The sequence below is a fragment of the Paroedura picta genome, unplaced genomic scaffold, assembly GCF_049243985.1.
Source record: "Paroedura picta isolate Pp20150507F unplaced genomic scaffold, Ppicta_v3.0 Ppicta_v3_sca21, whole genome shotgun sequence".
Lineage (NCBI taxonomy): Eukaryota > Metazoa > Chordata > Lepidosauria > Squamata > Gekkonidae > Paroedura > Paroedura picta.
In genome coordinates this window covers 2,891,374-2,917,042 of record NW_027518618.1, presented here as the reverse complement: position 1 = coordinate 2,917,042, position 25,669 = coordinate 2,891,374, and the positions used below count along the sequence as shown (strand labels likewise).

Sequence of the window (25,669 nt, the reverse complement as noted above, 5' to 3'; positions counted from 1 at the left end):
ACTGTTTCTGTTGTGAGTTTTAATGGGGGTGGGTCATCCTTTTATTTTTGCAGTAAGCGGTCTTGAGTTCCACAAGGGGAAACGGTGGCAAAGAAACAATTTAAATGAAATAAGTAGCCGGGACTTTGCCAGTCCAGCACTGTAGGCAGCTCCAGTCCCTTTTTTATGTCAAGAACGGTTTTGGTTTTAAAGGAATGCAGAATGTTCGTACTAGGATTGTGCGCTTTGGCCACCAAAGCCGGGCGATGCCCTCCTGCCCCAGGGCCAAAGGTGCCCCTAGTAAAGCAAAGTAGCCTCCAGAATATGGGGGGGGGGGCTTAAATAGAAGAAGAAGAAGAAGAAGAAGAAGAAGAGTTGGTTCTTATATGCCGCTTTTCCCTACCCAAAGGAGGCTCAAAGCGGCTTACAGTCGCCTCCCCTTTCCTCTCCCCACAACAGACACCCTGTGAGGTGGGTGAGGCTGAGAGAGCGCTGATATCACTGCCCGGTCAGAACAGTTTTATCAGTGCCGTGGCGAGCCCAAGGTCACCCAGCTGGTTGCATGTGGGGGAGCGCAGAATCGAACCTGGCATGCCAGATTACAAGTCCGCACTCCTAACCACTACACCAAACTGGCTCTCAAATTGTTGGGCCACAACAGTCTGTCTTGCTGCTGTTTGTTAAAGGGTTTTGTGTCTGATCTGGGCAGCCAAGGATAGTCTGATCTTGTCAGCTCTCAGAAGCTGCGCAGGGTTGATCCTGGCTGATCTTTGGATGGGAGACCACGGAGGAAGTCCAGGGTGGCTACAAAGAGGCAGGTGATGGTCAGTCACCTCTAGTTGTCTCTTTCCCTGACCTGGGTGGCCCAGGCTAGCCTGACGTCAGTTCTGGTTAGTATTTGGATGGGAGACCAGGAAGGAAGTCCAGGATGGCTACGCAGAGGCAGGCCACGGCCGACCACCTCAATGTCTGTCGCCTCGGAAACACCACGAAAAGTCACCATAGATCAGCTGCGATGTGATGTCAAAATATATGTTTACTAGAGGATGCCGGTGACATGAGGGATGCTTCCACGCAAGAAGGAGGCTAAAAGTCGTGGGCGTTGCTGTGCCTGGATCTCCCCCTCAGCTCTCAGTTGCCTGGTCCTGTCCTCTTGCCTGCCTCTGAGCCATCTCTCCCTCCTCCTCCTGCTCTGTCTAGGACATCTCCTGCTTGAACAGGGACCCCGCCAAGGTGGTGGTGGTGGACTGCAAGAAGGAGGCCTTCCGCCTGCAGCCCTTCAACGGCATGGCGCTGAAGAAGTGGGACGGGAACTCGGATGACCGGACACTCTTTGACCTCGCTGCCTTTCTGAAGAGTAAGGGGGTGGGGGGGTGTAGTGGCAAGGCCCCCGCATCCCCCCCACAAAGGCTGGCCAGCCTTCCTAGGCCGCGCTCTGAAGGAGGAGGAGAGCTCGTTTTTATACCTGCATTTCACTGCCCGGGGGAGTCTTAAAGCGGCTTACGAAGACCTTTTCCCTTGAGGGAGATGGGGCTGAGAGAGCTCTGAGAGAAGTGCTGTGACAGGACTGTGATTAGCCCAGGGCTACGCAGCTGGCTGCATGTGGGGGAGGAGCGGGGGATCCAACTCGCCTTCCCAGATTAGCAGCTGCCCCTCTTAAGCACTGCATGGCCGAGGCTCAGAGTCAGAGTACTGGGGTGCTTTCTCTGTCATTTTTTAAAGCTTGATCAGGTGTAGCCAGGTGGCATCTCAGAGGCCAAAAGGGAGCTGAGAGACACTTCCCTAAGCATTAGAAGCCGGCGTTCTCTGCAACAGAGAAACCCCTGTTTCTCCCCAGGGCTGGCATGACAAATTAAGCCACCACCACCACCACCCCCCCAGCGATATTGTGCATGTTGGGGTTTGGGCATAGCAGAGGCGGCGGACGCAGTTCGGAGGCCTCTAGTCCTGCTTCTGGGGCACCAGCCTTCCTTGCCACAGCAGCGTCCTCAAATGCAGATCACCCATGAGGGTCGCCAGCCTCCAGGCGGTAGAAATAAGAATTTAAAAAATGTGTTCAAGGCCTTCAACTTTTTTTGGCTTCTTTTTTATTTCAATTTCCCCCCTTTGGCCAGTTTGGCTAGAGACCTCCTGGGATTACAACTGATCCGTTTCCCTGGAGAAAATGGCCGCTTGGGGGAATGTCCCTCCCCTCCACAGACTCCGGCCCCCAAATCTCCAGGTATCTCCCGAGCCAGAGCTGGCACCGTAAGCCCCTTCCAGGATTTGTGCTGCTTGCCAGCCGTGGATCCTAAAGGGCTTTGCCTCTCTCTGACCCACAGCCATTGCCATGAGTGGAGTGGATGACGTCCGGTCAGTGCTGGAGAATTACTCCCTGGAGGATGACCCACTGGAGGCCTTTAAGCGCAGGCAGTCCCAGCTGGAGCAGGTAAGCCTGGCGGGGAAAGGCCCGGCCGCCGGGACTGGGGGGGGGGTGATAGGGGATTGGAGCAGGGGGTCTCCAAGCATTGCCCTGAGGGGCCGCTGCCTAATAGGGGCAGAGTGCTGGGGCATCAGGGGGCATCGCCTGGCACAGCTGCCTCTTCCTGCAGGGACTGGGAGGGGGCTGCTCTCTTGACCAGTCCTCCCAGTTCTTAGCACTGCCTGGCCTGCACATCTCAAGGGGGGTAACGGTACTTACTCCACCCCACCCCCCAAAAAAACCCCAATAACAACCTGCCCATGTGGCTCTTGTGCCATGTGCGGGTTCCTTGGTCCGGGAGTGGGGCTTTTCCAAGGATCTGCTCCCGAGGCCCTGATAGGGACTTAGGGCTGGTGTCTCTTACTCGGCTGCATGTCCTTGGCGTGGAGGAGAGTCTCTGGGCATGTGCAGAGGGCCCCCTTCCCCCAGCGGGCCTTGAGGAGGGGTGTGCCCAGGGCAGGGTCGGTGCTGAGCCAGCCCCATGGGACTCTTTTGCAGGAGGAGCAGCGGCGCCTCTCAGACCTCTCCCAGCACAAGAAGCAGCAGATGTTCCTGGGCTCCCTGGCGAGCCGGCTGTGGCCCCGCTCCAAGCAGCAGTGAAGTAGCAGACGCCCTCCGGCCCAGCCTCACCCGCCAAAACGGACTCCTTGCCCGGCAGGGCCCCTGTCCTCTGGGGAAAGACGGTTACCCAGGGAGGCCCTCGGACTCTGGACAAGAAAGAGCCAAGCGGGGGGAAGGGGGCCCCGCCCCCCCCCCCTGCCACTGTGCCAGCCCTGCCGAGGCCTAGAGAACGGAGTCTGGTCCATTTGGAGCCGGGGCAAGGAGGGGAGGGGGAATGCCCCCAGGTCTGTCCTTTCACACGTCCGCATCGCGTTTCCTTCAGACTCCGGGCCGAGGGGCTGCCCTCTGGGTGCAAACAAGAACGAACGACGACTGTACTCTGGAATAAAGGATAATCTTTCTAGCGATGGCTTCTGGGGAGTCAGCCTCTTGGACTGCAGCTGGGGGAGGGGGGGGGGAGGGACCCCTCAGTGTCTTTGAAACTGCCTGGGCAAAGGCTGGCGTTTCCAGGGCACCTGGGAGTGAAGCAGAACTTCCCCCTCCCCCCAGCATCTCAACCAGGGGAGAGCCCCGCCGGCCTTCATCCTGTGTCTAGAGTCGGAAGTCAACAGGAAAGTCAGCCATCTGGGGGGGGGGGGGAGTGCTGCGCAGGGAAGAGAGTGGATTAATTGCTGTTTCTCACTCTCCAGAAGTACTGGAACTCGAGGGCATCCATCGAAGCCGATGGGCAGTAGGGTCAGGATGGACAGAAGGGAAAACGTCTTTGCACAGAGAGTGACGAAAACGTGGAATTTGCTGCCTGCGGATGTCATGATGAAAGTAGAAATAAACAACACAAGAAGGGGATTAGATAGAGTCAATGGAGGAGAAGTCTAACAAAGGCTACTAGCCACGGGGGCTGAGGGAACCTCCACACTCAGAGGCACAAATCCCAGAGCAAGGAGGCAACATCAGGGGAAGACCTCAGCCTCTCGGGCCTCCAGGGGAACTGGCTGGCCCCTGGGTGAGACAGGAGGCTGGACTGGACGGGCCCTCCCTGATCTGACCCAGCAGAGCTCCCCTGATGTCCTTAGGAAGGCCTCGGCCTCCCTGCCCTGTGGCTGGCCCTCCAGGGGAACTGGCTGGCCCCTGTGTGAGACAGGAGGCTGGACTGGACGGGCCCTCCCTGGTCTGACCCAGCAGGGCTCCCCTGATGTCCTTAGGAAGGCCTCGGCCTCCCTGCCCTGTTGTTGGTTCTCCAGAGGAACTGGTTGGCCGTCATGTGAGACTGGAGGCTATTGTAGATGGGACCTCATTGGTCTGCAGGGTATTTTGCGTCTCCTTCATCAGGCTGTCCTGCTTCCTGCTCTGGAGCTTAGGGCTCTTGTTCTGCAAGGGGAGGAGCGTGCCACTCTGGGGGCCAGCATTTGGGCGTGTCCTCCTGCACTGCAGAGACTCATTCCATCCTGTTCCCCTGGCCAGGAGTGATGCTGAGGGCCGGATTGGGCAGGAAGCCTCCGCATGCTTGAGCCCACCCCTCCCTTCCCCTTATACGGCTGCAGTGCATGGGCTGGGCATTGTTCTCCCGCTCTTCGTGTTGCCTCATGGCAGTTCTCCAAGGTCTTCAGCAGAGAGGCTCCTTTCCCTCCTTGGAGACCCCAGGGAACTCCGAGGGGCAAAACATGGACTCTGCGCCAGCCCCTCACCTTCTGCCTGCACCTTCCCCGGTGCCGAGATGCACAGAGCCCGAAGTCTTTTCAGAGGGTAGGGCTGAAGCAGTCCCACTTGTGCCACTTGTTCCCCCGGCACCCCTGAGTGTATCCGGACGGCCAACCGGACGGTGCTTGGAAAGCCATTCACCTGCTGGAAGTTCTGCCTCCTGCCCCTGGTGAGCATTTGGGAACTCCCCGAATTAAGGCCAGCCCAGTGGCCCAGGTGGGCCTGCTCTCACAAGCTAAGCAGGGATGGCCCCAGTTGGTGCTTGGGTGGGAGACTCCCAAGGAGGCCCAGGGTTGTTGTGCAGAGGCAGGGATGGCCATGGCCAACCAGCTCTGCAGCCTTTTGCCCTGGCAGGGATGGCCCGGCAATCTCAGAAGCTCCGCAGGGTCGGTCCTGGACAGTCCTTGAACAGGAGTCCACCAAAGAGGTCCAGGGTTGCTGCTCAGAGGCAGGCAAAGGAAAACCACCTCCGAACATCCAGGGGGCCTTCAAAACCCTTCATGGTCTCCTACGTCCGTCCGCTGTGACTTGGCTTTTCCATCAACAGCCCTGGTGATTCATGGGCAGTGGCTTCCCTTACACACACACACACACACACACACATTGCTTATTTCCAGGGGCACATTATTGCCTGTTCTTTCTTCCCTCCCCTACCTTATTCTTCTTAGAAAGAATGTGGGGAGGGGGGGGGAGACTTCCCCACAGGAACTGAATCGAGACCTTTTCCCACACTCCCCCTCCCCCACCCCCTTCCCCACCGAAAATGGATTTCCAGGCTGTTTAAGCAAGACGCTTCATGGGGGCTGGAAGTGGCCGACAGCAAGAGAGGAATAAACAGCTTCTGGGACGGGGGCGGGGGGGGGGCAGTGTTGATGTTCTAAACAGGATGTGGCCCTTGAAGGAAGCGGGGCGCCCTCCAGGGTGCTCTCAGCGTGCCAGGCCGTGGGGCAGTGGCCGCTGCCCTTCTTCAAGCCCCCCCAACAGACAAGGCAGAGGGGAAGCGTCCAGACTCTGGAGTTTCAGATGAGCTCTAATGGCTGGAATGGTCATAGAAATACTCCGGTTGTAGCAAGGCAGCAGAGACAAGCTTCTGGTGATTTCTGTGGAGGGAAGCAGTCCTGTTTCTCCCCCCCACCAGCTGCTGCCCAGTTCCCCCCTGACATTCTCTTATGTTAACCTGCCAAGGCCTGAAAGGGAAGAGGGAGGGATTTCAGGCATTTCTGCAATCCGCTGTTCAAGGCAATTCTGCGATCTTTTGTCTCTGGTGGTTAAACGCAGCTACAAAGTGTGTGTCCAAGGGCCCCAGAGGGTGGGCACATATGGGTCGGGTGCGTTAGCGTGCTCTGCTTGCCAACCGGAAGCCAGGATTTCAGTTGGGCAGGGCCGATAACCTGTGTCCCCAAGCCCTCCCAGAACACGGGATGCCAACTCCAGATAGGGGAATTCATGCGTGGATCTTGGAGAGTAGTGGTAATTCCAGAAGATCTCCAGCCTCCCCACCTGGAGGTTGGCAACTACCCAGAACATGCCCTGCAGGTTACACACCTGCCTTGAGCAGCAACGGTGACCTCCACGGTTGAACGTTGTTAACCCATCTTGGGTTTTCTCCTCCCCCCCCCCTCCCCAAATGTTTCCCGTTCTCCTTGCCTGTCTCCCCGCCCGGCTGTTGCCAAGGTCTTGTCTCATTGCTTCCTGTTTGGTGCGTAATAATGGGTCCGTTTCCTGGACCTTTTGACATGACCTCACCCTCGGCTTGCTGTTCTGCGTCCCGCCTGGCTTCCCCTTCCCTTCCCCTTCCCAGTCTCGTGCTCGTAATAGTTCCACATCAGGCCACCCTGTTGATCTGAAGTAGCACAACAAAACGAGAGTCCAGTGGCATCTTTAAGACCAACAAAGATTTATTCAAGGTGGGAGCTTTCGAGTGCAGGCACAAATAAATCTTTGTTGGTCTTAAAGGTGCCACTGGACTCTGATTTTGTTGTGCGTGGTTGATTTCATTCTCTTCTCTTGTCCTGGGCACTTGGGCTTGCTCTGCCTGTGTGCATGTGTGGTTGGCTCCACCTCCCATGGTGGGCCATTTGGGGGCCGTGTCCAAATTCCAAAGGTGCCCACTGTCTTGAAAAAAGTTGGGGGTCCCTGTGCTACAATAAACAATGATCAGGAATTCAGGCACCCTGAAATTCCTGATTTCGGTGCAGCGCGCATGTGAATGATCCGGACACTAACTCAGAGCTCGAGGATTACCACGAGAACCCCAGAATTCCTGTCGGATGCTTTCAAGGACGGGTCAACAACCAAACTGTCTAGAAAAGCCGCTTTTTCTCTAGAAACGCATAATAGCTGGGGAATTATCCCCCTCTGACAGTGAAGAAGTAGAAATTGTTTGAGATTTTCTACTCCCTGGCTCCATCGCCAACCAAAAGGAAGACTGCAACCAAAAAACTAGAAGCAGATTGAGATAGGGGAAAGCAGGCATAAAGGAGCTAGAAAAAATGGTTAAGTGTAAGGATGCACTGCTGGAAACCGAGTTCAACTTAATTCCTGCCCCGGCATTCCCCGTTACTATGTTTGGGTGTGAAAGTTGGGCGCTGAAGAAGGCTGAGAGGAAGAAAGCAGATTAATTTGAAATGGGGTGTTGGAGAAGAGAAATTTATTTGTAGGATTTATTTGCTGCCCTTCCCAGTGCAGCCAGCTTGGGGTGGTTTCCAACAGTCCAGTATAAAACCAGCCAATTAACTCATAAAAGGCAATAAAATATAACAAAAACGTATTAAAACAGGCCGGAAGAAGGCCCCTGTTGCTCTTGAGTGCCATCGCTGTAGTTCTAATTGCAGGTTTTGGAAGGGGGAGTTTGCAGAGGGTACCCTGGACTGCCAGAAAGCCAGATCCAACTGAAGACAGCAACAGAATACAGGATGATTTTGAAAGGCTCGAGAAGTGGGCTAAACTGAATAAAATGAAGTTAAATAGGGACAAATGTAAAGTTCTGCATTTAGGTAGGAAAAACCAAATACACCAATATAAGATGGCGGAGACTTGTCTTGGCAGTAACATGTGCAAAAAGGATCTAGGAGTCTTAGTAGGCCATACATTGAACATGAGCCACCAGTGTGACTTGGTGGCTAGAAAAGGCAAATGGGATTTTGGGCTGTATCAAACGGAATATGGTGTCCAGATCACGGGAGGGGATGGTACCGCTTTACTCTGCTCTGGTTTGGCCTCACTTGGAGTCCTGTGTTCAGTTTTGGGCACCCCAATTGAAGAGGGATGTTGACAAACTGGAACGTGTCCAGAGGAGGGCAACAAAGATGGTGAGGGGTTTGGAGATCAAGGTGTATGAGGAAAGGTTGGGGGAGCTTGGTCTGTTTGCTTGGAGAGGAGGCGACTGAGAGGGGATCTGATAACCATCTTCAAGTATTTAAAAGGGTACCATATGGAGGATGGAGCAGAATTGTTCTCTCTTGCCCCAGAGGGAAGGACCAGAACAAATGGGATGAAATTAACTCAAAAGAAATTCCATCTAAACATCCAGAAGAAGTTCCTGACAGTGAGAACGCTTTCTCAGTGGAACAGGCTTCCTCGGGAGGTGGTGGGTTCTCCCATCTTTGGAGATTTTTAAACAGAAGCTGAAGAGCCATCTGATGGAGAGGCTGATTCTTTGACGGCAAAGGGGTGGCAGGTTACAGTAGATGAGCGATTGGGATGTGAGTGTCCTGCATAGTGGAGGGGGTTGGACTAGATGACACATGAGGTCCCTTCCAACTCTTATGATTCTACGATTCCATGGGCTCTCAAATCCAGCCTGAACTCTCTCTTGAAGCTAAAATTACAGAAATGACAATAACGCTAGGAAAAGTCACAGGAAAAGAGGAAGGCCCAACTCTAGCAAGGAAGCCTTCCCGTTGCAAGACCTGAGCAAGATGGCTGATGGAAGGACGTTTTGGAGGCCATCCATCAGAAGCAAGTTGATTCCACACACACACACATAAAGGTTTAGACCCAGTCACCTTGGGCTGATTGAACCCTCTCATCCTAGCCTACCTTCCAGGGTTGTTGTGAGAGAAAAATGATGGGAATCAATTTTTAGGTCCAGCTGGGGAGATAGGAAAGAAACCACCAAAAGGCAAGCTAAAAACGCCTACAAGGGACAGAGGGAGTGTGTTGGCAGATGAAGGACAGAGGCAAGCAGACTTTGTGGACTTTAAAGAACAGGGTGTGGGCCCAATGTCACCCCATCCCCACCCCAGTTCTCCCTGGTTTAGTTCTCCCTGGCACACAAAGCAAGTTGTGCTTGGGCCGAAGCCTGCAGCTGCCCGCGGAGCCTGGATATGTTCCCCTGAGACCCCCCAAAGAATGCCCCTTGGTTCGCACTGCTTGAGGACCAAAGTGGGAAGCCATGAGAGGGGCTCAGGACAGGGGAGGCCCGTCTAAGGATGCCCCTCGCCCTCTCCCATGGCCTCTGCCCTGGTGCTTCCTCCGTAATCCAAGCGGCTTGGGTGACATCTGCTCCAACTTGAACTGTTCTCAGTGCCACTGAAAGACAGACTGTACAGTCACAAACAGGATCGCCATGGAAAGAGCCCGAAATAAACTTCCACTGTTGCTGCATTTTTATATACCAGCCTACGGTTATCTACTCGCAGGACACGGTGCTCTGATCACATAAATGTGAGAAGGGCCTGGCCTTGTGGTATCCCAAGACAGCGGCTTCTTGAGAGATATTTATCATAACTTCCTTATGTCAATAGCTCTAAGCTTGTAAGAGAAACAAGCCAGCCTTTAGGGTTTTTCCTCCCGATCTGCTGTTTGATAAAAACAAGGCCGAATTTTTCACAGTGGACATTTATTGCTGAAAAATTGCTGAGCCAGTCTGGATTTCAGCGCCGTCCCTCCTCCTCCTCCTCCTCCTCCTCCTCCTCATGTGATTTGTATTTACTTTCATCGATAACCCACCTTTAATCTAAACTGAAGAATTCCCCACGCCTCCTCTACATGCACCCAGCTCGGTGACCTCGGGCTAGTCACAGTTCTCTCAGAGCTGTTCTCACATAGAAGTTCTCTCAGAGCTCTCTCACCTTGCAGGGTGTCTGTTGTGGGGAGAGGAAGGGAAGGCAATTGTCAGCTGCTTCTCTCCAACTCCTCATTTCTTCTTTCCCACCCCAAACAACCTCCAGGAATTTCCCGGCCTGGAACTGGCATCCCGGTGGTTCAAGCAGAACTCATCTGAGCCTGGCCAGGATTCGGGGAAACCCACGTGCCAGGCTGGGCACTCTGGGCAGGAAGGGTGCCTATCAGAAATAACTGGGCAGAGGGCAACCTGCTACCGGGGCTCTGGAAAGCAGGAAGCACCGGGGACAGCTGTGTCTGGAGCTGCCAGGCGCAGCGGTGAGACCAGAAGGGGTGGAAGTGACTTTTATTTGCTCAGAAAACACACTTTTCTTTCTTCGCTTCTGTAATGTGTTCTGAATCCACACACACACACACACACACACACAAAGCCCCTGGCAGTAGACGAGCCGGAGACTGAAGCCCTGGCATTTCCTTCCATTCACATCTTGCTCTAGACTCTGGGCCCGTCTTATCGCGTGAACCTGCCACCCACCCACACCAACCCAACTGTGCCGCCTGCTCCCTGCCCACGCCTTAGGCCTCTGCGGGTCACGGGCTGTGTTTCCATCGCTGCCACCGGAAAACGCTGGGAAGGGGCTGTGGCTCAGTGGCAGAGCCTCTGCTGGGCCTGGGCAAAGTCCCAGGTTCAACCCACGGCATCGCCAGCTAAAAGCACCAAGCAGCCGGTGATATGGAAGACCTGCCTGAGACCCTGGAGAGCAGCTTCCAGCCCGAGCAGACAATGCGGACTTGGGTGAACCGACGGCCTGATTCGGTATAAGGTAGCTTCATCTGTGGCAGGCAAGGCCCTGCTTCAGCCCTCGAAATCCCCAGTTAAAAAGACCGGGAAATAGATGATGAGACTGGTGGGGAGCAGTTGCCAGTCTGAGGGAGCCAGGGGCAGATGCAGAGGAAGGAGGCACATGCAGCTGGTGGGGAGTTTCAGGTTAGCATCTTTTGTGTATTGTTATCCATTAAAAAGTCTTTGGGCCCTGCCGTTCTGCTGTCATGCGGTCAACAAGGCAGCTAAGCAATTACAACAGCCAATTGAAAACTTCATCTAAAAAGCCTTTGCTATCATCATAAACCCATCGTTAAAACAAGTTGAAACCACCTATTGTGCGAGCTGGGTGTCAAAAGGCCTGGCCTGCCCTGCGATGGGAGACCCTCAAGGACTGCAACGCAGAGGCAGGCTGGGCCAACCCCTTCTGCTTAGTTCTGCCCTGCCACTGTGAGCTGCCCTCCATGATCTCCCCTCTCAATCCTATCTGGTGGGCACCATCTGGTGGGCACCATCCTCCCCCACCATCCTGTGGCAGTGAGTTCCACACAGGGGTAGTCAAACTGCGGCCCTCCAGATGTCCATGGACTACAATTCCCAGGAGCCCCTGCCAGCGTTCGCCTGGAACAGCTACAGTCTGTGAAGAACTGTCAAGCATCTCCCACCCTTCAGCTTCACTGGATGATCCAGGGTCTATCAAACTTAGTTGCTGCCTGCTCTCTCTGCCCCATGAGTTTCATTAGCTGTTCTCACCCCCACCCCACCCCTCCGTTACTGCAGCCCTCTTGAGACCCAGCGTGGTGTTGTGGAAAACCCACTTTGATTCCCCACTTTTCCACATGCAGCTGGCTGGGCGACCTTGGGCCAGTCACAGTTCTCTTGGAGCTGTTATTGCAGAGCAGTTCTCTTAGAGCTCTCTCAGCCCCACTTCCTCACAGGGGAGAGAACAGGAAAAGTGTTTGTCAACTGCTTTGGTGTTCCTTCGGGGAGTGAAAAGCAGGATGTAAAAAAAACAGCTCATCTTCTTCCTTCTGTTCCCTTGCTGGCTGGTTGTCTACTGAGATGTGGCTGGGCATCCAGGATATTCATAGAATCATAGAGTTGGAAGGGGTCATATAGGCCATCTAGTCCAACCCCCTGCTCAACGCAGGATCAGCCCAGAGCATCCTAAAGCATCCAAGAAAAGTGTGTATCCAGCCTTTGCTTGAAGACTGCCAGTGAGGGGGAGCTCACCACCTCCTTAGGCAACCTATTCCACTGCTGAACTACTCTGACTGTGAAGAATTTTTTCCTGATATCTAGCCTATATCGTTGTCCTTGTAGTTTAAAGCGGTGCCCATTGCCTGGGCCCCCGTGCTGTTTGTGCTAAGGAGGCACTCTGCGTGTGCTCAAGTGCTCCCCAGGCAGGTACGCACACTTGAATGTTTTCACAGTTGTGTCTTGTCCCCCTGCTGCTTGCTAATGCCAAAGAAAACAGAACAGGGGGGAGAGAGAAAGTTGTAAATTTCTGGGGAACACCCAGCGCTGACAGCTCAGACCCCGGGGGACCTGTTTTCGAAAGCCCGTGCCACAAGGAAGAATAAGTCAGCTGCTCTGCTGGCATGCCTCTGTGGGGGCTGGGGGGAAGCGGGGGTGCTCCCCAAAACAAGCCATTCCAAGCCATTCACCAACTACCTCTCCCTCAATTTTTTTTTTGCAGAGCTCTGTTGGGCCCAAGAGTTTTTCAGCATTGACATTTGGTGGTCAAACAATCTTGCATCTTCTCCTTTTCCCTTCTTCTCCTGTGACCAGAGAGGGAAATGCACTTTGTACATGCTCAAGCAGTAGTGTGTTAAGAAAAAAGGCATTGTTGAGGTCTAGGTCTGTCTCAGAGAAAGAAAGGACTAATCCTCTTTCTCTGCATGGCCCTCCTTCCCACGCTAATGCCTGGCTGAAAACAACATCCAGTATCTTAAGTCCCCCTGCTTCCTCCAAATTAGCCTGCTGCTTAAAGAAGTGGGCATGCTCAGCTACCCAGAAGAAAACTTCTGCTGGTCCTACAGGTGCCCCTGGACTCAGACTGTGTCCTGCTGCTAGAAGAAGAAGAGTTGGTTCTTATATGTTGCTTTTCCCTACCCGAAGGAGTCTCCAAGCAGCTTCCGTCTTCCCTTTCCTCTCCCCACAACAGACACCCTGTGAGGGAGGGGAGGCTGAGAGAGCCCTGAGATTCCTGAAGAAGAAGAAGAGTTGGTTCTTCTGTGCTGCTTTTCTCTACCCGAAGGAGTCTCAAAGCGGCTTCCAGTCGCCTTCCCTTTCCTCTCCCCACAACAGACCCCCTGTGAGGGAGGAGAGGCTGAGAGAGCCCTAAGATTACTGAAGAAGAAGAAGAGTTGGTTAATTCTGAGAAAGCAGGTAGACTTCAGATACAGGATGTGCCCTTCTCACATAGGGGCCAATCCGTTCCCATGGAAGACCAACAACAGGGCAGGGAGGCCGAGGCCTTCACAAGAACATTGGAAGAGCCCTGTAGGGGCCGACCAGGGAGGGTCCATAGTCCAGCCTCCTATGTGATGCAGAGGCCCACCAGTTCCCCTGGAGGGCCCACAACAGGGCCGAGAGTTTCCCCCTGATGTTGCCTCCTGGCTCTGAATGTGGAGGTTCCCCTCAGTCACTAAGGCTGGTAGCCCTTGTTAGACTTCTCCTCCATGAATCTATCTGCTCCCCATTTTAAGCCGTTTCTTCCTGCAGGCATCACTACCTCCTCTGTCACTGAATTCCACCTGTTAATCTCTCACTGTGCATAAGTGGTATTTCTTTTTGTCCACCCTGAGTCTGTCGCTGGCCCACAAGTCCTACTCCTTTGCCCACTCTCTCCTCCCCGTGCGTAATTTTACAGCCCTTGCTCAAATCCCCCCCCTTAGTTAGTTGCCTGATTCCTAACCTGAAAAGTCCCAGAGGCTTCAGCCTTTCCTCCTGAGGAGGGGGTTCCAGCTGTGCGCAGTCTTCCAGATGAGGACCCCCCCAGCTGGCAGGGGCTCATGGGAACTGCAGTCCATGGACATCTGGAGAGCCACAGTTTGGCCACCACTGCCAAAGCAGGAAAAAGACAAGGTAAATAAAAATGGAGAGACTCATGCTAACTCATGGCAGGATTCAGCAGCAATCCTGACACACAGATCTATACAGGAGCAATTTTGACTTTCAGGGATGCAGGCTGGGTTCGATGCAAAGCAGCGGCATTTGTGTTCCCGACCCCTTCCTGGTGATCCGCATTCCTCCCTTTCGGATCTGGCTTTCCAGAGGGTCACCCCAGAGTGCGGACCACGTTGCTTTCTCATGGCTCTTGTCTGTGCCAGTGGGGGATGGCGAAGGCCCCTCACCATGGTCGCCCACTTACCATGTTGACAGGGCAACGGCCGGCTGGCACTGGCTGGTTTGCTGCCGGATGGGAATTCTCTGTGAAATCCCAGCTTTCTCTCCAGACCCCCACTCTACCCGCCCCCGGAGCCAACCTCTCTTTTAGGAATTAATTACTCCTCTCTCTTCTCCCTGGTGGTGCTGCCAATATTGTGACACATTCGAACTGGTCTTAATGCGACTCTGATGTTTTGTTTGCAGCAGGGGTGGAGGAGGGAGAGGGAGGATGCTGTACTCTGGACGAGGTGGATTAAAAGGGCTGAGGCAGCTCCCCGCCTGGCTCCGTCACTGGGGAAAAGTTATCCATTTGCCTCGGAAGCTAAGAAGCACGACGCAGGATTCCCCGATCCTGTTCGTTTCCCACTTAAGAGGGAAAGGCTGTCCAAACAAATCACAAAGATGGCCTGACTTCAATGGGAACGAGGGAAAGAAATTTTTGCTTACAAAAAAGGAAGCACATCTGACACGACATTTTCATGTAGGAATATTTAACTTATTGAAGGCAGATTCACTCCCCAAAAGGTCACCTTGGTTCGTCTCCACACCCAAGTAAGAGGGAGAAGATGAGTCCGGCAACGGCCAAGGGACCGCAACATCTAACCCACCAAAGGACTGTGGCTGACTGCCCAGTATATCCCAGTGAGAGAATTCTCTTTGCTCTTTCCCTCTCAGACCCTCTCGTAAGAACCTCAGGAGAGTCCAGGGAGGGCCCATCTCGTCCAGCCTCCTGTCTCAGCCAGCTCCTCTGGAGGCACACACATAAGAGGTCCCGAATTTTTGCACCTCTTTTGCCTCATTAAGTCCAACGCCCAAGTGCAGGGGTGGTCAAACTGTGGCCCTCCAGATGTCCATGGACTACAATTCCCAGGAGCCCCCTGCCAGCGAATGCTGGCAGGGGGCTCATGGGAATTGTAGTCCATGGACATCTGGAGGGCCGCAGTTTGACTACCCCTGCCTAAGTGGAACCTCCACATTCAGAGCATTGTGTGCCTCTATACCAGGTAGGAATGGAGGGGGGGGGAAGAGCAGGGGAGGGCCACTGCCGGGTTTGGGAGTCTCATGGAAGTTGGCCCTGGGGTGCTGGACAAGACGAGCATTTGCTCTCCTCCCTTCCAGATATTAAGGGGCGACTGGGTTTATAGTCCATGAAAATGTGAGGGCTGGGCTTCCTGCAGGCTGCACGCTGCACCCCAAATTTGCCTTGCGTGCACAGAGGCAGGCCAGGCAGGCTCCTGACCTTGTCAACCTCTTCTCTCCTGGTCCTCACCAATTTCAAAAAGGCCACAGAGTTCCTGCTGCCCACCCCAGCCTCCCACGGCCTTAATGCGTTCACCAGAGACCCCCTTTTTCTCACCTCCCCCCCCTTCATTCCATGCATTTGCCAGAGAAAGGTGTCAAAGGCAACAGTGGAGGTGATTTGGGGGGAGGGGGGAGGGGGGTCCTTCTTGCATTCCTGCCATGTGCCTGCAGGGTGTGAAAAGAAGCCCCTCCACACCAGGGGGACGGCAGCTGAATGGGAGGCACACTCGGTCACACCTGGACACATGGTGGGCAGGGCCCGATCCGAGGCATGAGCTGGGACTCAAGAGGAGCCTTGGAAGCACAGTTAGTTAGAAAACACCCCCCACGAGGGGGGACCCAACAAAGAGGGATGCCCCACAGATGCTGCGTTCCAGATCCAAAAGGATCCAAAGCAGAAACAGGGAGTGGACCTTTCTTTGTGTGAGATCTGTTTCCTTTCCCTTCACTACATGCCTCCGGAAGAACAGAACAGCCCTGCTGGGTCAGACCAGGGAGGGCCCATCCAGTCCAGCCTCCCGTCTCACCCAGGGGCCAGCCAGTTCCTCTGCAGGGCCAGCCACAGGGCAGGGAGGCCGAGGCCTTCCTAAGGACATCAGGGGAGCCCTGCTGGGTCAGGCCAGGGAGGGCCCATCCAGTCCAGCCTCCCGTCTCACCCAGGGGCCAGCCAGTTCCTCTGGAGGGCCAGCCACAGGGCAGGGAGGCCAAGGCCTTACTAAGGACATCAGGAGAGCCCTGCTGGGTCAGACCAGGGAGGGCCCATCCAGTCCAGCCTCCCATCTCACCCAGGGGCCAGCCAGTTCCTCTGGAGGGGCAGCCACAGGGCAGGGAGGCCGAGGCCTTCCTAAGGACATCAGGGGAGCCCTGCTGGGTCAGACCAGGGAGGGCCCATCCAGTCCAGCCTCCCGTCTCACCCAGGGGCCAGCCAGTTCCTCTGCAGGGCCAGCCACAGGGCAGGGAGGCCGAGGGCTTCCTAAGGACATCAGGAGAGCCCTGCTGGGTCAGGCCAGGGAGGGTCCCTCCAGTCCAGCCTCCCGTCTCACCCAGGGGCCAGCCAGTTCCTCTGGAGGGGCAGCCACAGGGCAGGGAGGCCGAGGCCTTCCTAAGGACATCAGGGGAGCCCTGCTGGGTCAGACCAGGGAGGGCCCATCCAGTCCAGCCTCCCATCTCACCCAGGGGCCAGCCAGTTCCTCTGCAGGGCCAGCCACAGGGCAGGGAGGCCGAGGCCTTCCTAAGGACATCAGGGGAGCCCTGCTGGGTCAGACCAGGGAGGGCCCATCCAGTCCAGCCTCCCGTCTCACCCAGGGGCCAGCCAGTTCCTCTGGAGGTCCAGCCACAGGGCAGGGAGGCCGAGGCCTTCCTAAGGACATCAGGGGAGCCCTGCTGGGTCAGACCAGGGAGGGCCCATCCAGTCCAGCCTCCCATCTCACCCAGGGGCCAGCCAGTTCCTCTGCAGGGCCAGCCACAGGGCAGGGAGGCCGAGGCATTTCCCTTATTTTGCCTCCTGGCTCTGGGATTCAGAGATTTATTGCCTCTGAATGTGGAGGTTCATCTGTCACCATGGCCAGAAGCCACTGGTATACTGCTTCTCCATGAGCCTCTCTATTCCCCGTTTAAAGCTCTCTGTGCCTGACGGCCATCACTATATCTTCTGGTTTACTGCCCTGTGCCAGTAGATCAGGGCAGTAAACCGCTTGATTGCGTCTGAATGCTAAGATTGAATGGATGCAAGGGCAGGAGCTAGATTGACCGGGTCCGGGCATGGAGGATACCCTTGTGCCAGCCCATCTTTCCTTCATCCCACCATGCGCCTGACCTTCATGCCTCCAGGTTCTCCCTTTGCATCCTTCAGACAGCACATTGTGTTCGCAGGTGGGGCGGTTCAGAGGGTAGGTTTCGTTCACCTTTCCTGGGCAATCCAGTAAGTGGAGTTTTCACAAGAAGCATGGAAATGCTTCTAGACATTTTTATGATAAGCATGTGGGGTGGGTGGGAAGAGATCATCTTGTCTGTGGGGTTTTTTTTGGGGGGGTCAGCATTTCCTTTCCTGGCTGAAGGTGGCAGAAGAAGTCATAGTAGTCAATGCTGTGTCTTAGAATCTGGTGATGAAGTGTGCTGTGTTACCCGGATGCTGACTCGGGTTTATGCCAGAAGAAGAGTTGATTTTTACACCCCACTTTTTTCTACCTGAAGGAATTTCAAAGCAGCTTGAAATCGCCTTCCCTTCCTCTCCCTACAAAAGGCACCCTGTGAGGTAGGTGGGGCTGAGAGAGCTCTGAAAGAACTGCTCTGTGATAACAGTTCTAGGAGGACTGAGTCCAAGTTCACCCAGCTAGCTGCACGTGGAGGAGAGGTGGAGAATCAAGCCCGGCTGACCAGATTAGAAACCTCTGCTCTTAACCATCTCCAGGCATTTCCCGATCTAGAGTTGGGAACTGCCTATTTTTAGACGAAGGACGTGGATTTGATACCATTTGCTGGCAGGGGCTCCTGAGAATTGTAGTCCATGAACATGTGGAGGGCCACAGTTTGACCACCCCTGCCATAGAGTCTAAGGGGAAGAAGCAAAACGCTCCATGTATCGGAAAGTGTTCTGAGTTCAAGTCCCTTCCTTTATTTTCACTCACTTCAAGTATTTTGAGCTGATGGCCTTGAAGGCAGCTTAACAATGTAAATAATTAAATAAAACATAGAATTATAGAGTTGGAAGGGATCTCATGGGTCATCTAGTCCAACCCCCTGCACTGTGCAGGACACTCACATCCCAATCGCTCACCCACTGTCACCTGCCACCCCCTTGAACCTTCACAGAATTAGCCTCTCCATCAGATGGCTCTCCAGCCTCTGCTTAAAAGTCTCCAAGAAGGAGATCCCACCACCTCCCGAGGAAGCCTGTTCCACTGAGAAAGCCCCTTGACTGTCAGGATACAATTCATAAGACCACCATTTACAATGTCTGTTCTGCCAGCCAATGAACAAAAAGCAAAATGAGCGCAATTCAGCTCTCGAGAACGAAGATCCGAGTCCGGGGGCGCCTGGACGTCGGGGGTCTGCGGCTCTCCAGACGCCCGTGGACTGCAAGGACCATGCGCCCCTGCCAGCAGGGCCAATGGGCAGGGGCGCATGGTCCTTGTAGTCCATGGACATGTGGGGAGTCCTTGATCCCTGGGGCGGCCGATGCCTTGGAGGGTCTCCGCCGGAGCGGGGCTGCCCAGCGCAGCGTCTCCCCCTCCAGCAGCCTTTGTCCGCTGCCCAGCGCCCCTTGCCCTTGCCCTTGCCTTTGCCCTTGGGTGCGGCGCCGGAGGCCGGGGGTGCCCGCGGGCCACGCGCCCTGCCCGCCCCCTCCCCCGCTATTAACATACAGCTGGGAGGCCAGCCCCCCTCCCGCGCCCCCAGCCCCACAGGGGGCGGGGCCTCTGCCCGAGGGGCGGGGCCCGTCCTCCCCGCCCCGCCCCGCGCCTAAAAGCGCCTCGGCCGGCGGCCGCTGCCGATTCGGGCGCCGCTTGAGGCTGGGCTGCGCGGGCTGCTGGCGCTGCGATGGCTGCGCGGCTCTTGTGCGGCGTCGTGGCGCTCCTCTGCGCCCCCCTGGTGAGTCCCGCTTTGCGCCCCGCGGCCAGCTCGAGGGGAGCCCGGTGGCCAGCTCCAGCCGGGAGCCTCCCGGCTCTGGGCACATCCTGGGGTGGGGGTAGGAAGGGAGGTGGCGCTTTCTCCTGGCGCTCCATCCGGAGAAGCGAGTGGATCCCCCCGTCCGAGTCGAGAGATGCGAGGGGATCCGCGCAAGAGGCGAAGTGGGGCGGGCTGAGCCGCCCTCGGGGAGGATGGGTCACCTAGCCGGGGTCGGGACGGTGTCTGGGCCAACCCCAGGGTTGCCAGCCTCCCTGTGGGGCCTGGAGACCTCCCGTTATTCCAGTGGATTTCCAGGCGGCAGAGATCCTTTTCTCTGGAGAAGGCAGCAGCTTTGAGCCTGTGAAGGAGCAGGGTGCAGGATCAGAACCGCAGTTCATCCAAGTCAGTATTGTCTGCTCAGGCTGGAAGCGGCTTTCCAGGGTCTCCGGCAGAGGTCTCCCCCCCTCCCCTCCTGCCAGGTCCTTTGAGCTGGAGATGCTGCCGGGGATTGAACCGGGGACCTCCTGCATGTCATGTGCGGGCTCTCCCACTGAGCTACTGGCACTCCCCAAACCTTGCCTTTTCCAGGGTCTGCCTCCAAAATCTCCAGGCATTTTCCCACCCAGAGAAGGTAACCTGAGCTAAATGTCGGGCTAGCATAAAAAGAAAGCACTCTGCACATGGGCAGAGGCACTCCTCTCTATTCTGCTGGATTTGCTTGGTGCTGAAATTGTATCTGTTGAAGGGAGCGCTGACTCTTGAAAACTCCCACCTGGAAAGCCTTGTCGATCCCTACGGTGTACTTTGCACATGAGCAGAGGCGCTCATCTTTATGCTGCAGGCCTAGTTGTGAACTTAAACTGTGCTGCTGTTTGCGTTTGAGGAAGGAAGATTTGACTTGTGAAAGCTGGAAAACCTTGTTGGTCTCCAAATCACACTCTGGACATGGGCAGAGGCACTCCTCTCTCTTCTGCAGGATCACCTGTGCTCTGAAACTGTTGTCCTGCTTGTGTCTGACAAAGAGAACTCTGCTTCTCAAAAGCTCCTGCCCCCCAAATCATGCAGCTCTCCAAGGTGCTTCTGGAGTTGAATCCGGCTCTTCTCCTGCAGTCCGGCCCAGAGGCCCCCTGAAGCTGCTGGGACCCTGGCGGACACTTGTGACTCTTCAGGACTGCGGGCGGGGGAGGGAGCTGGGTTGCCCCCCTTCTCCCACACTGGCCATCTGCTGGCCCTTGGGGGCGTCCTCCTTCCTCTCCCCGGCCAACAGAGCCCCCGCTCGGTTGCTCTTGGCACTGGCCCAGCGGATGGAGACCGCTTCTTCCCGGAAAAGCTGTTTGATGCTTTATTTGGGGGGGGGGAGGGGAAGCAGCGCCTATTCAGGGCTGCTTCACTTCCCCAAATCACAGATTCCCCCCAGCCCTTGTGAGACCTGGCTGCTGTCTGGGGAGAGTCCCGTCCCCCGACTCTGAGGAGGGTGGCTTTGGAAGGCGGCAGATCCCAAAGGTTTCATTCTCGGTACAAGGGACATTGTGGGCATGCACGGATTCAAACTTTGTTCTATAACTTTGTGTGCATGCCCCCGAAAGCTTCTACCCAGAATCCGGTTGGTCTGAAAGACACCACTGAACTCAAAGCTTCTATTGGGTTGCAGCTTGTATTGATTTTGTTTCCCCTTTCCCCCCCAAAAAATGTTGTTTTTATTAACTGTCCTGTTAGACCACTAATTTTTTTCTCCTTACTAGAGAAGAGTGGCGCAAACACCCTTCTTCCCGGCCAATTTTGGCCTTGGATAGCTCAGAGAACAATAAAAGATTATTTTAAGTGCTGAGAAACCCAGCATAATGGTTATGAGGAAGTCATGGCCTGCCACAGGTTCTCTCTGTTGCCTTAAACATGCCTTGCTCTGCGCCCCCTCAGCCCCTCCCTGCTTCCTGTCTGCAACAAGAGGATCATACTGGCATGCTTTACAAGGTTGTTGTAAACATATTGCAACAAGATAAGCACTTGGGCCATGGCAAGTGTTGTATAAATGAATATTATCACTATTATTCCTGGACACTCTTTGCTTTAAGAACCATCCAGCCCCATGTTCAGTAGGGAGAAATGGGAAATCTTGTGATGACGATAATGTCAGATAAATTGTCTTTTCCTATACATTCCTGCCCAGGAATTAAGATCCCAAGGAGAGGCCCTTCTGACTGTCCCCAAAATCAGGTTCAGTTGGTAGGTATATGAGACAGGGCCTTTTTAGTGGTAGCCCAAAGAGTGTGGAACAACCTCTCAGGGAGATGCACCTGGCCCTCTAGCTTAGGAAACCACTTAGGGACTACATTTGATTAAAGCGTTCTTAAATTGTCCTTTTAGATTTTTGTAAACAGTTTTATTAATCTTGTTTATGCTGCAAGCTGCCTTGAGCTCTGGAAGGCTAAAAGGCAGCTAATAAACGTTTTAAATAAAACAAAGAGGGGACGCACAACACTTTGTGTTAGCTGGCTGCATCGGGGAGGGGGGCATGCCTCCTCTTTGGGGTGGTGGTGTGCAGCTAGACCTCCACAGAACTCTTTCTCACCTGTCACCGTATTTGAAGATGGAGGAATTCCTTGCTATTGACTTACGTCTGTGAAGGGTAGGTGAAAATATCTTGAGAACAGGCTGTCTTGATTCTGTTCAAGGCCTAGCGTATGATTCCAAGCAATAGAAGGGTCCCCAAAATCAAAGAAGTTCAGTGGGTGAGTACATGACAGGGTCTTTTCAGCAGAAGCCCCCTGACTAACTGTTTGTTTGTTTGTTTGTTTACTTATGTATGTATTTATTTATATATCACTGTTCCCTGTTGGGCTCATGGTGGTTTACAATAATAAAAGAGTAAAACACAGTGAAAGCCCCATAAGCACTTCCCTTATTACAACCAATAACTTCCCTTATGACAGCTTTCCAGAGTGGTGCACTTGGCCTTCTATCTTAGGAGGCTGTGTAAGACCAGAGTAGGGTCTGTGTGTCCTTAGGATGGAGGCAACACTTCAGGATCCTGTGAGGGGCAGGGATCTGGGGTGCAGAGGACTCTAGGCTCGGCCAGGCTGTGTGAAGAAGAGAATTGGATGCAGAGGTCTTGTGAGTGGGACACGAGAATGACCAGCTGACCAAGGGAACAGACCTGTTCCTATACCCCAGATCTATAGGGATTTGCAGGCCTCTTCCTTTTTTGCAGTGTGCAGGGGATTTCCTTTCCCCCTGCTAATAATCTCTGCAGAATACTGCCACAAGATGTTTAGAAAAGGGAACAGAATTTTCAGCAGAAGGTTAGGGGGCCAAGGTCTGCTGAAGGTTTGGAGCGCAAGCAGGGGTGGTCAAACTGCGGCCCTCCAGATGTCCAGCGTTTGCTGGCAGGGGCTTATGGGAATTGTAGTCCATGGAGGGCTGCAGTTTGACTACCCCTGGCTGTTTGGTAGCAGGGAGCTGAGTCAGCAACCTATCGCTACCTGCAGCCTTTGAGGGGGTTTCCCTGGGCATGATTTCCCACATGCTCATCTGTTCTCCCATTTTTCCCCTTGCAGGCGAAACCAGCTGGCGTCTTTGAGCTCCAGGTGCATTCCTTCACCACAAGCAGCCCCCGGAGCTGGTGCCACGGTGCCCACCCCTGCCGCCTCTTCTTTCGTGTCTGCCTCAAGCACGCCCAGGAGGTCGTGTCGCCGGAACCCCCCTGTACCTTCGGAGCAGCCCTGAGTGAGATTGTCCCAGCTGACCGCAGCGTGGTGGCAACCAGCGGGCCCATCCAGGTCCCCTTTCACTTCAAGTGGCCGGTGAGGCCCTTCCTACTGTCCAGCACCCTCCAGACATCTTGGGTTACATCCAGGCCCTTCTTTGGCCCTTTCCTACTTCTTACTCTTTAATTCTCCAGCTGAGTGTCCCACAGACATAATTTGGCTAGAGCTATGGGGAAACCTATGTACACACACCTGCTGTCCTTTGTGTGCATGCCCTGGTGTTTTTCTGTTTGGCAGCAGAGAATAGTAGAGGCTGGTCCATATTTATTACGTGTCTTGGTGTTAAATTGAGTGGACAAGGAAACTAGGCTTGTAGGGAGCTTGGTCTGTTTAGCCTGGAGAGGAGACGACTGAGAGGGGATCTGAGAACCATTTTCAAGTATTTAAAAGGCTGCCATGTAGAGGATGGAGCAGAGTTGTTCTCTCTTGCCCCGGTGGGATGGACCAGAACCAATGGGATGAAATTAATTCAAAAGAAATTCCATCTAAATATCCGGAAGAATTTCCTGACAGTGAGAGCGCTTTCTCAGAGCAACAGGCTTCCTCAGGAGGTGGTGGGTTCTCCTTCTTTGGAGATTTTTAAACAGAGGCTGGATGGCCATCTGACGGAGAGGCTGATTCTGTGAAGGCTCAAGGGGGTGGCAGTGGTTGAGCGATTGGGATGTGAGTGTCCTGCATAGTGGAGGGGGTTGGACTAGATGACACATGAGGTCCCTTCCAACTCTATGATTCTGTGATTCTGTAATTCTATGTAGCAGCAGAAACAAAGGCTGCAATTCAGAAGTACAGTTAGTTTATGAGGCTGAGTGACGTTTTGACATCTGATTGTGAAGCAGCAATTGTTGTACATCCCCCACCCCCATGCTGCACAGTGGCCATTTCTTGAAGAAGTATGATAAATAAATAAATAAACCTGCAGCCCTTTCAAACATGCAGGTGAATGAAATGGTAAAACGCTGAGGGGGTAGAGCAGATGGTGCTTTAGTTTTGAGTGTGGTTTAGCTTTGAATGGTGCTTCATTTCTTTTTTAACTCCATGCAGTGAAAAAAATGGTTCCGCAAGGGAAAAGATCTGATGTTCTTTTGGCTTGCTGCTCAGCTTGATTTCTACCTGCGGGGAGCTTTTCTCGCAAGACGGACATTGCAAAACGTGATCCTCCAGCTGCATCTGAAGCAGTGCCATCTGTTTTGACGGGCTGTAGCTCGGTGGTAGAGCCTCTGCTTGGCAGGCAGAAGGTCCTGGGTTCAGGCCCCAGTATCTCCAGTTAAAAGGCCTGGGAGGAAGGGGATGTGAAAGACAGCTATTGCTAGTCTGAGTAGACAGTACTGACTTTGACGGACCAAGGCAGTTTCATGTGCTACACCACCTCATGCTTCTGCGCGTGTGAACGTGGGTGAAGAGTTTTTCAAAAGTGGACTGCGAGGTGGTGCAAAGGAATTTCACAAAATGGTGGCGGAAAGAGCCAAAATGAGCACTTAGGTGCCTGCCCTCCATCCAGGCCGGAAATTAAGTTTCGGAGGGCTGCGGAAGCTTGATGCCATTTTGAAAGCTTTGCTTTGAAGGGGAAAGTTTGACTTCAGGATTGTTGATCTCTCTCCAGAGAGTTGGCCATGAAGTATGTTTGAATTTTCATTATCAGATTTAGCGCAGAGTTTGTGTGAGTGGAGCAGGGGTAGTCAAACTGTGGCTTCCAGATGTCCATGGACTACAATTCCCATGAGCCCCTGCCAGCAAAGGCTGGTTGCTCCAGAGCAGGTGTAGTCAAACTGCGGCCCTCCAGATGTCCATGGACTACAGTTCTCATGAGCCCCTGCCAGCAAAGGCTGGTTGCTCCAGAGCAGGGGTAGTCAAACTGCGGCGCTCCAGGCGTCCATAGACTACAAATCCCATGAGCCTCTGCCAGCGAAGGCTGGTTGCTCCAGAGCAGGTGTAGTCAAACTGTGGCCCTCCAGATGCCCATGGACTACAGTTCGCATGAGCCCCTGCCAGCGAAGGCTGATTGCTCCACTGAGAGGTTCCTTTTTCTCCTCAGAGGAGGTGTGGAGAATCTCTGAGGAAAATTTCCCTCAGTCTGAGGAAGGAGTGGTGAGGAAGGGCATTTTCCGGCCAAGCCTGCCTCCCGCCAGATTTTGGTTCCCAAAGTGGGGTCCGTGTGCTGAGGAGCAGAACGCCTTGTTCCCCTCGACCCTCCTGCGTGGAAAGTGTCCAGGGGTTAGGGCCACTGTGGTCTCCTCGGTCCCTGTCTGCAGTTTTGTCAACCGCCCAAAATCCAAACCTGCATCACGCCCAGGAGAACCCAAAGTTCTCAGCCCAAAGTGTTCTTACCACGGGCAATGGAAACTTTAATTGTTTAAAAGCCTAAAAACTGTATGTTTATTAGTACTAAGTGGTATTTTAAAAATTGCTTTTCTTCATTAGTTTGTTTTGTAACTGTTTACTTGAAACATACATTAGCCTCCTTTCTTCCTTAAGGAAACTCAGGTGCTTTATGAAGCTCATATCTGGAATTAAATTTTGGTGGTCTTAAAGGGGCCGCTGGTCTTGAACTTAGTTCTGTTGCTTCAGGGGTAGTCAAACTGCGGCCCTCCAGATGTCCATGGACTACAATTCCCAGGAGCCCCTGCCAGCATTCGCTGGCAGGGGGCTCATGGGAATTGTAGTCCACGGACATCTGGAGGGCCGCAGTTTGACTACCCCTGCTTCAGACCAACATGGCTGCCCACCTGGATCTCGTGTAAACAATAAGATCTATAAACACAACTGGTTAAAATCAATAATCATATAAAACCCCGCCTTTCTCCCCAGCGGAGTCCCAAAGCAGATCATGTCCTTTCCCTTGCTTCCATTGTAAGTTCCCAACAACCCTGTGAGGTAAGCCAGGCCGAGAGTTGTGTGCCTGACTCAGGTTCACTCAGCAGGTTTCCATGTTGGAGCCAGGAGTCAGACGCGAGTCTACAACAGGGGTAGTCAAACTGCAGCCCTCCAGATGTCCATGGACTACAATTCCCAGGAGCC

At 54.1% G+C, this 25,669-nt stretch overlaps 2 protein-coding genes across 2 annotated transcripts in view; both read left to right on the top strand.

The window, feature by feature from the left end:
- The window catches only part of TIMM50 (translocase of inner mitochondrial membrane 50), a 46,955-nt gene extending 43,551 nt beyond the window's left edge, over window positions 1-3,404 (top strand). The window contains exons 9-11 of the mRNA XM_077318501.1: window positions 1,180-1,336; window positions 2,301-2,407; window positions 2,939-3,404. Of these exons, the coding sequence (XP_077174616.1) occupies window positions 1,180-1,336; window positions 2,301-2,407; window positions 2,939-3,040 (366 nt within the window). The 3' untranslated portion in view covers window positions 3,041-3,404. The remainder of the gene's footprint in view (window positions 1-1,179; window positions 1,337-2,300; window positions 2,408-2,938) is intronic.
- A 15,354-nt stretch (window positions 3,405-18,758) lies between these two features.
- LOC143828352 (delta-like protein C) overlaps window positions 18,759-25,669 on the top strand; it is a 47,423-nt gene continuing 40,512 nt past the window's right edge. Inside the window, exons 1-2 of the mRNA XM_077318724.1 lie at window positions 18,759-18,872; window positions 22,445-22,690. Of these exons, the coding sequence (XP_077174839.1) occupies window positions 18,822-18,872; window positions 22,445-22,690 (297 nt within the window). The 5' untranslated portion in view covers window positions 18,759-18,821. The remainder of the gene's footprint in view (window positions 18,873-22,444; window positions 22,691-25,669) is intronic.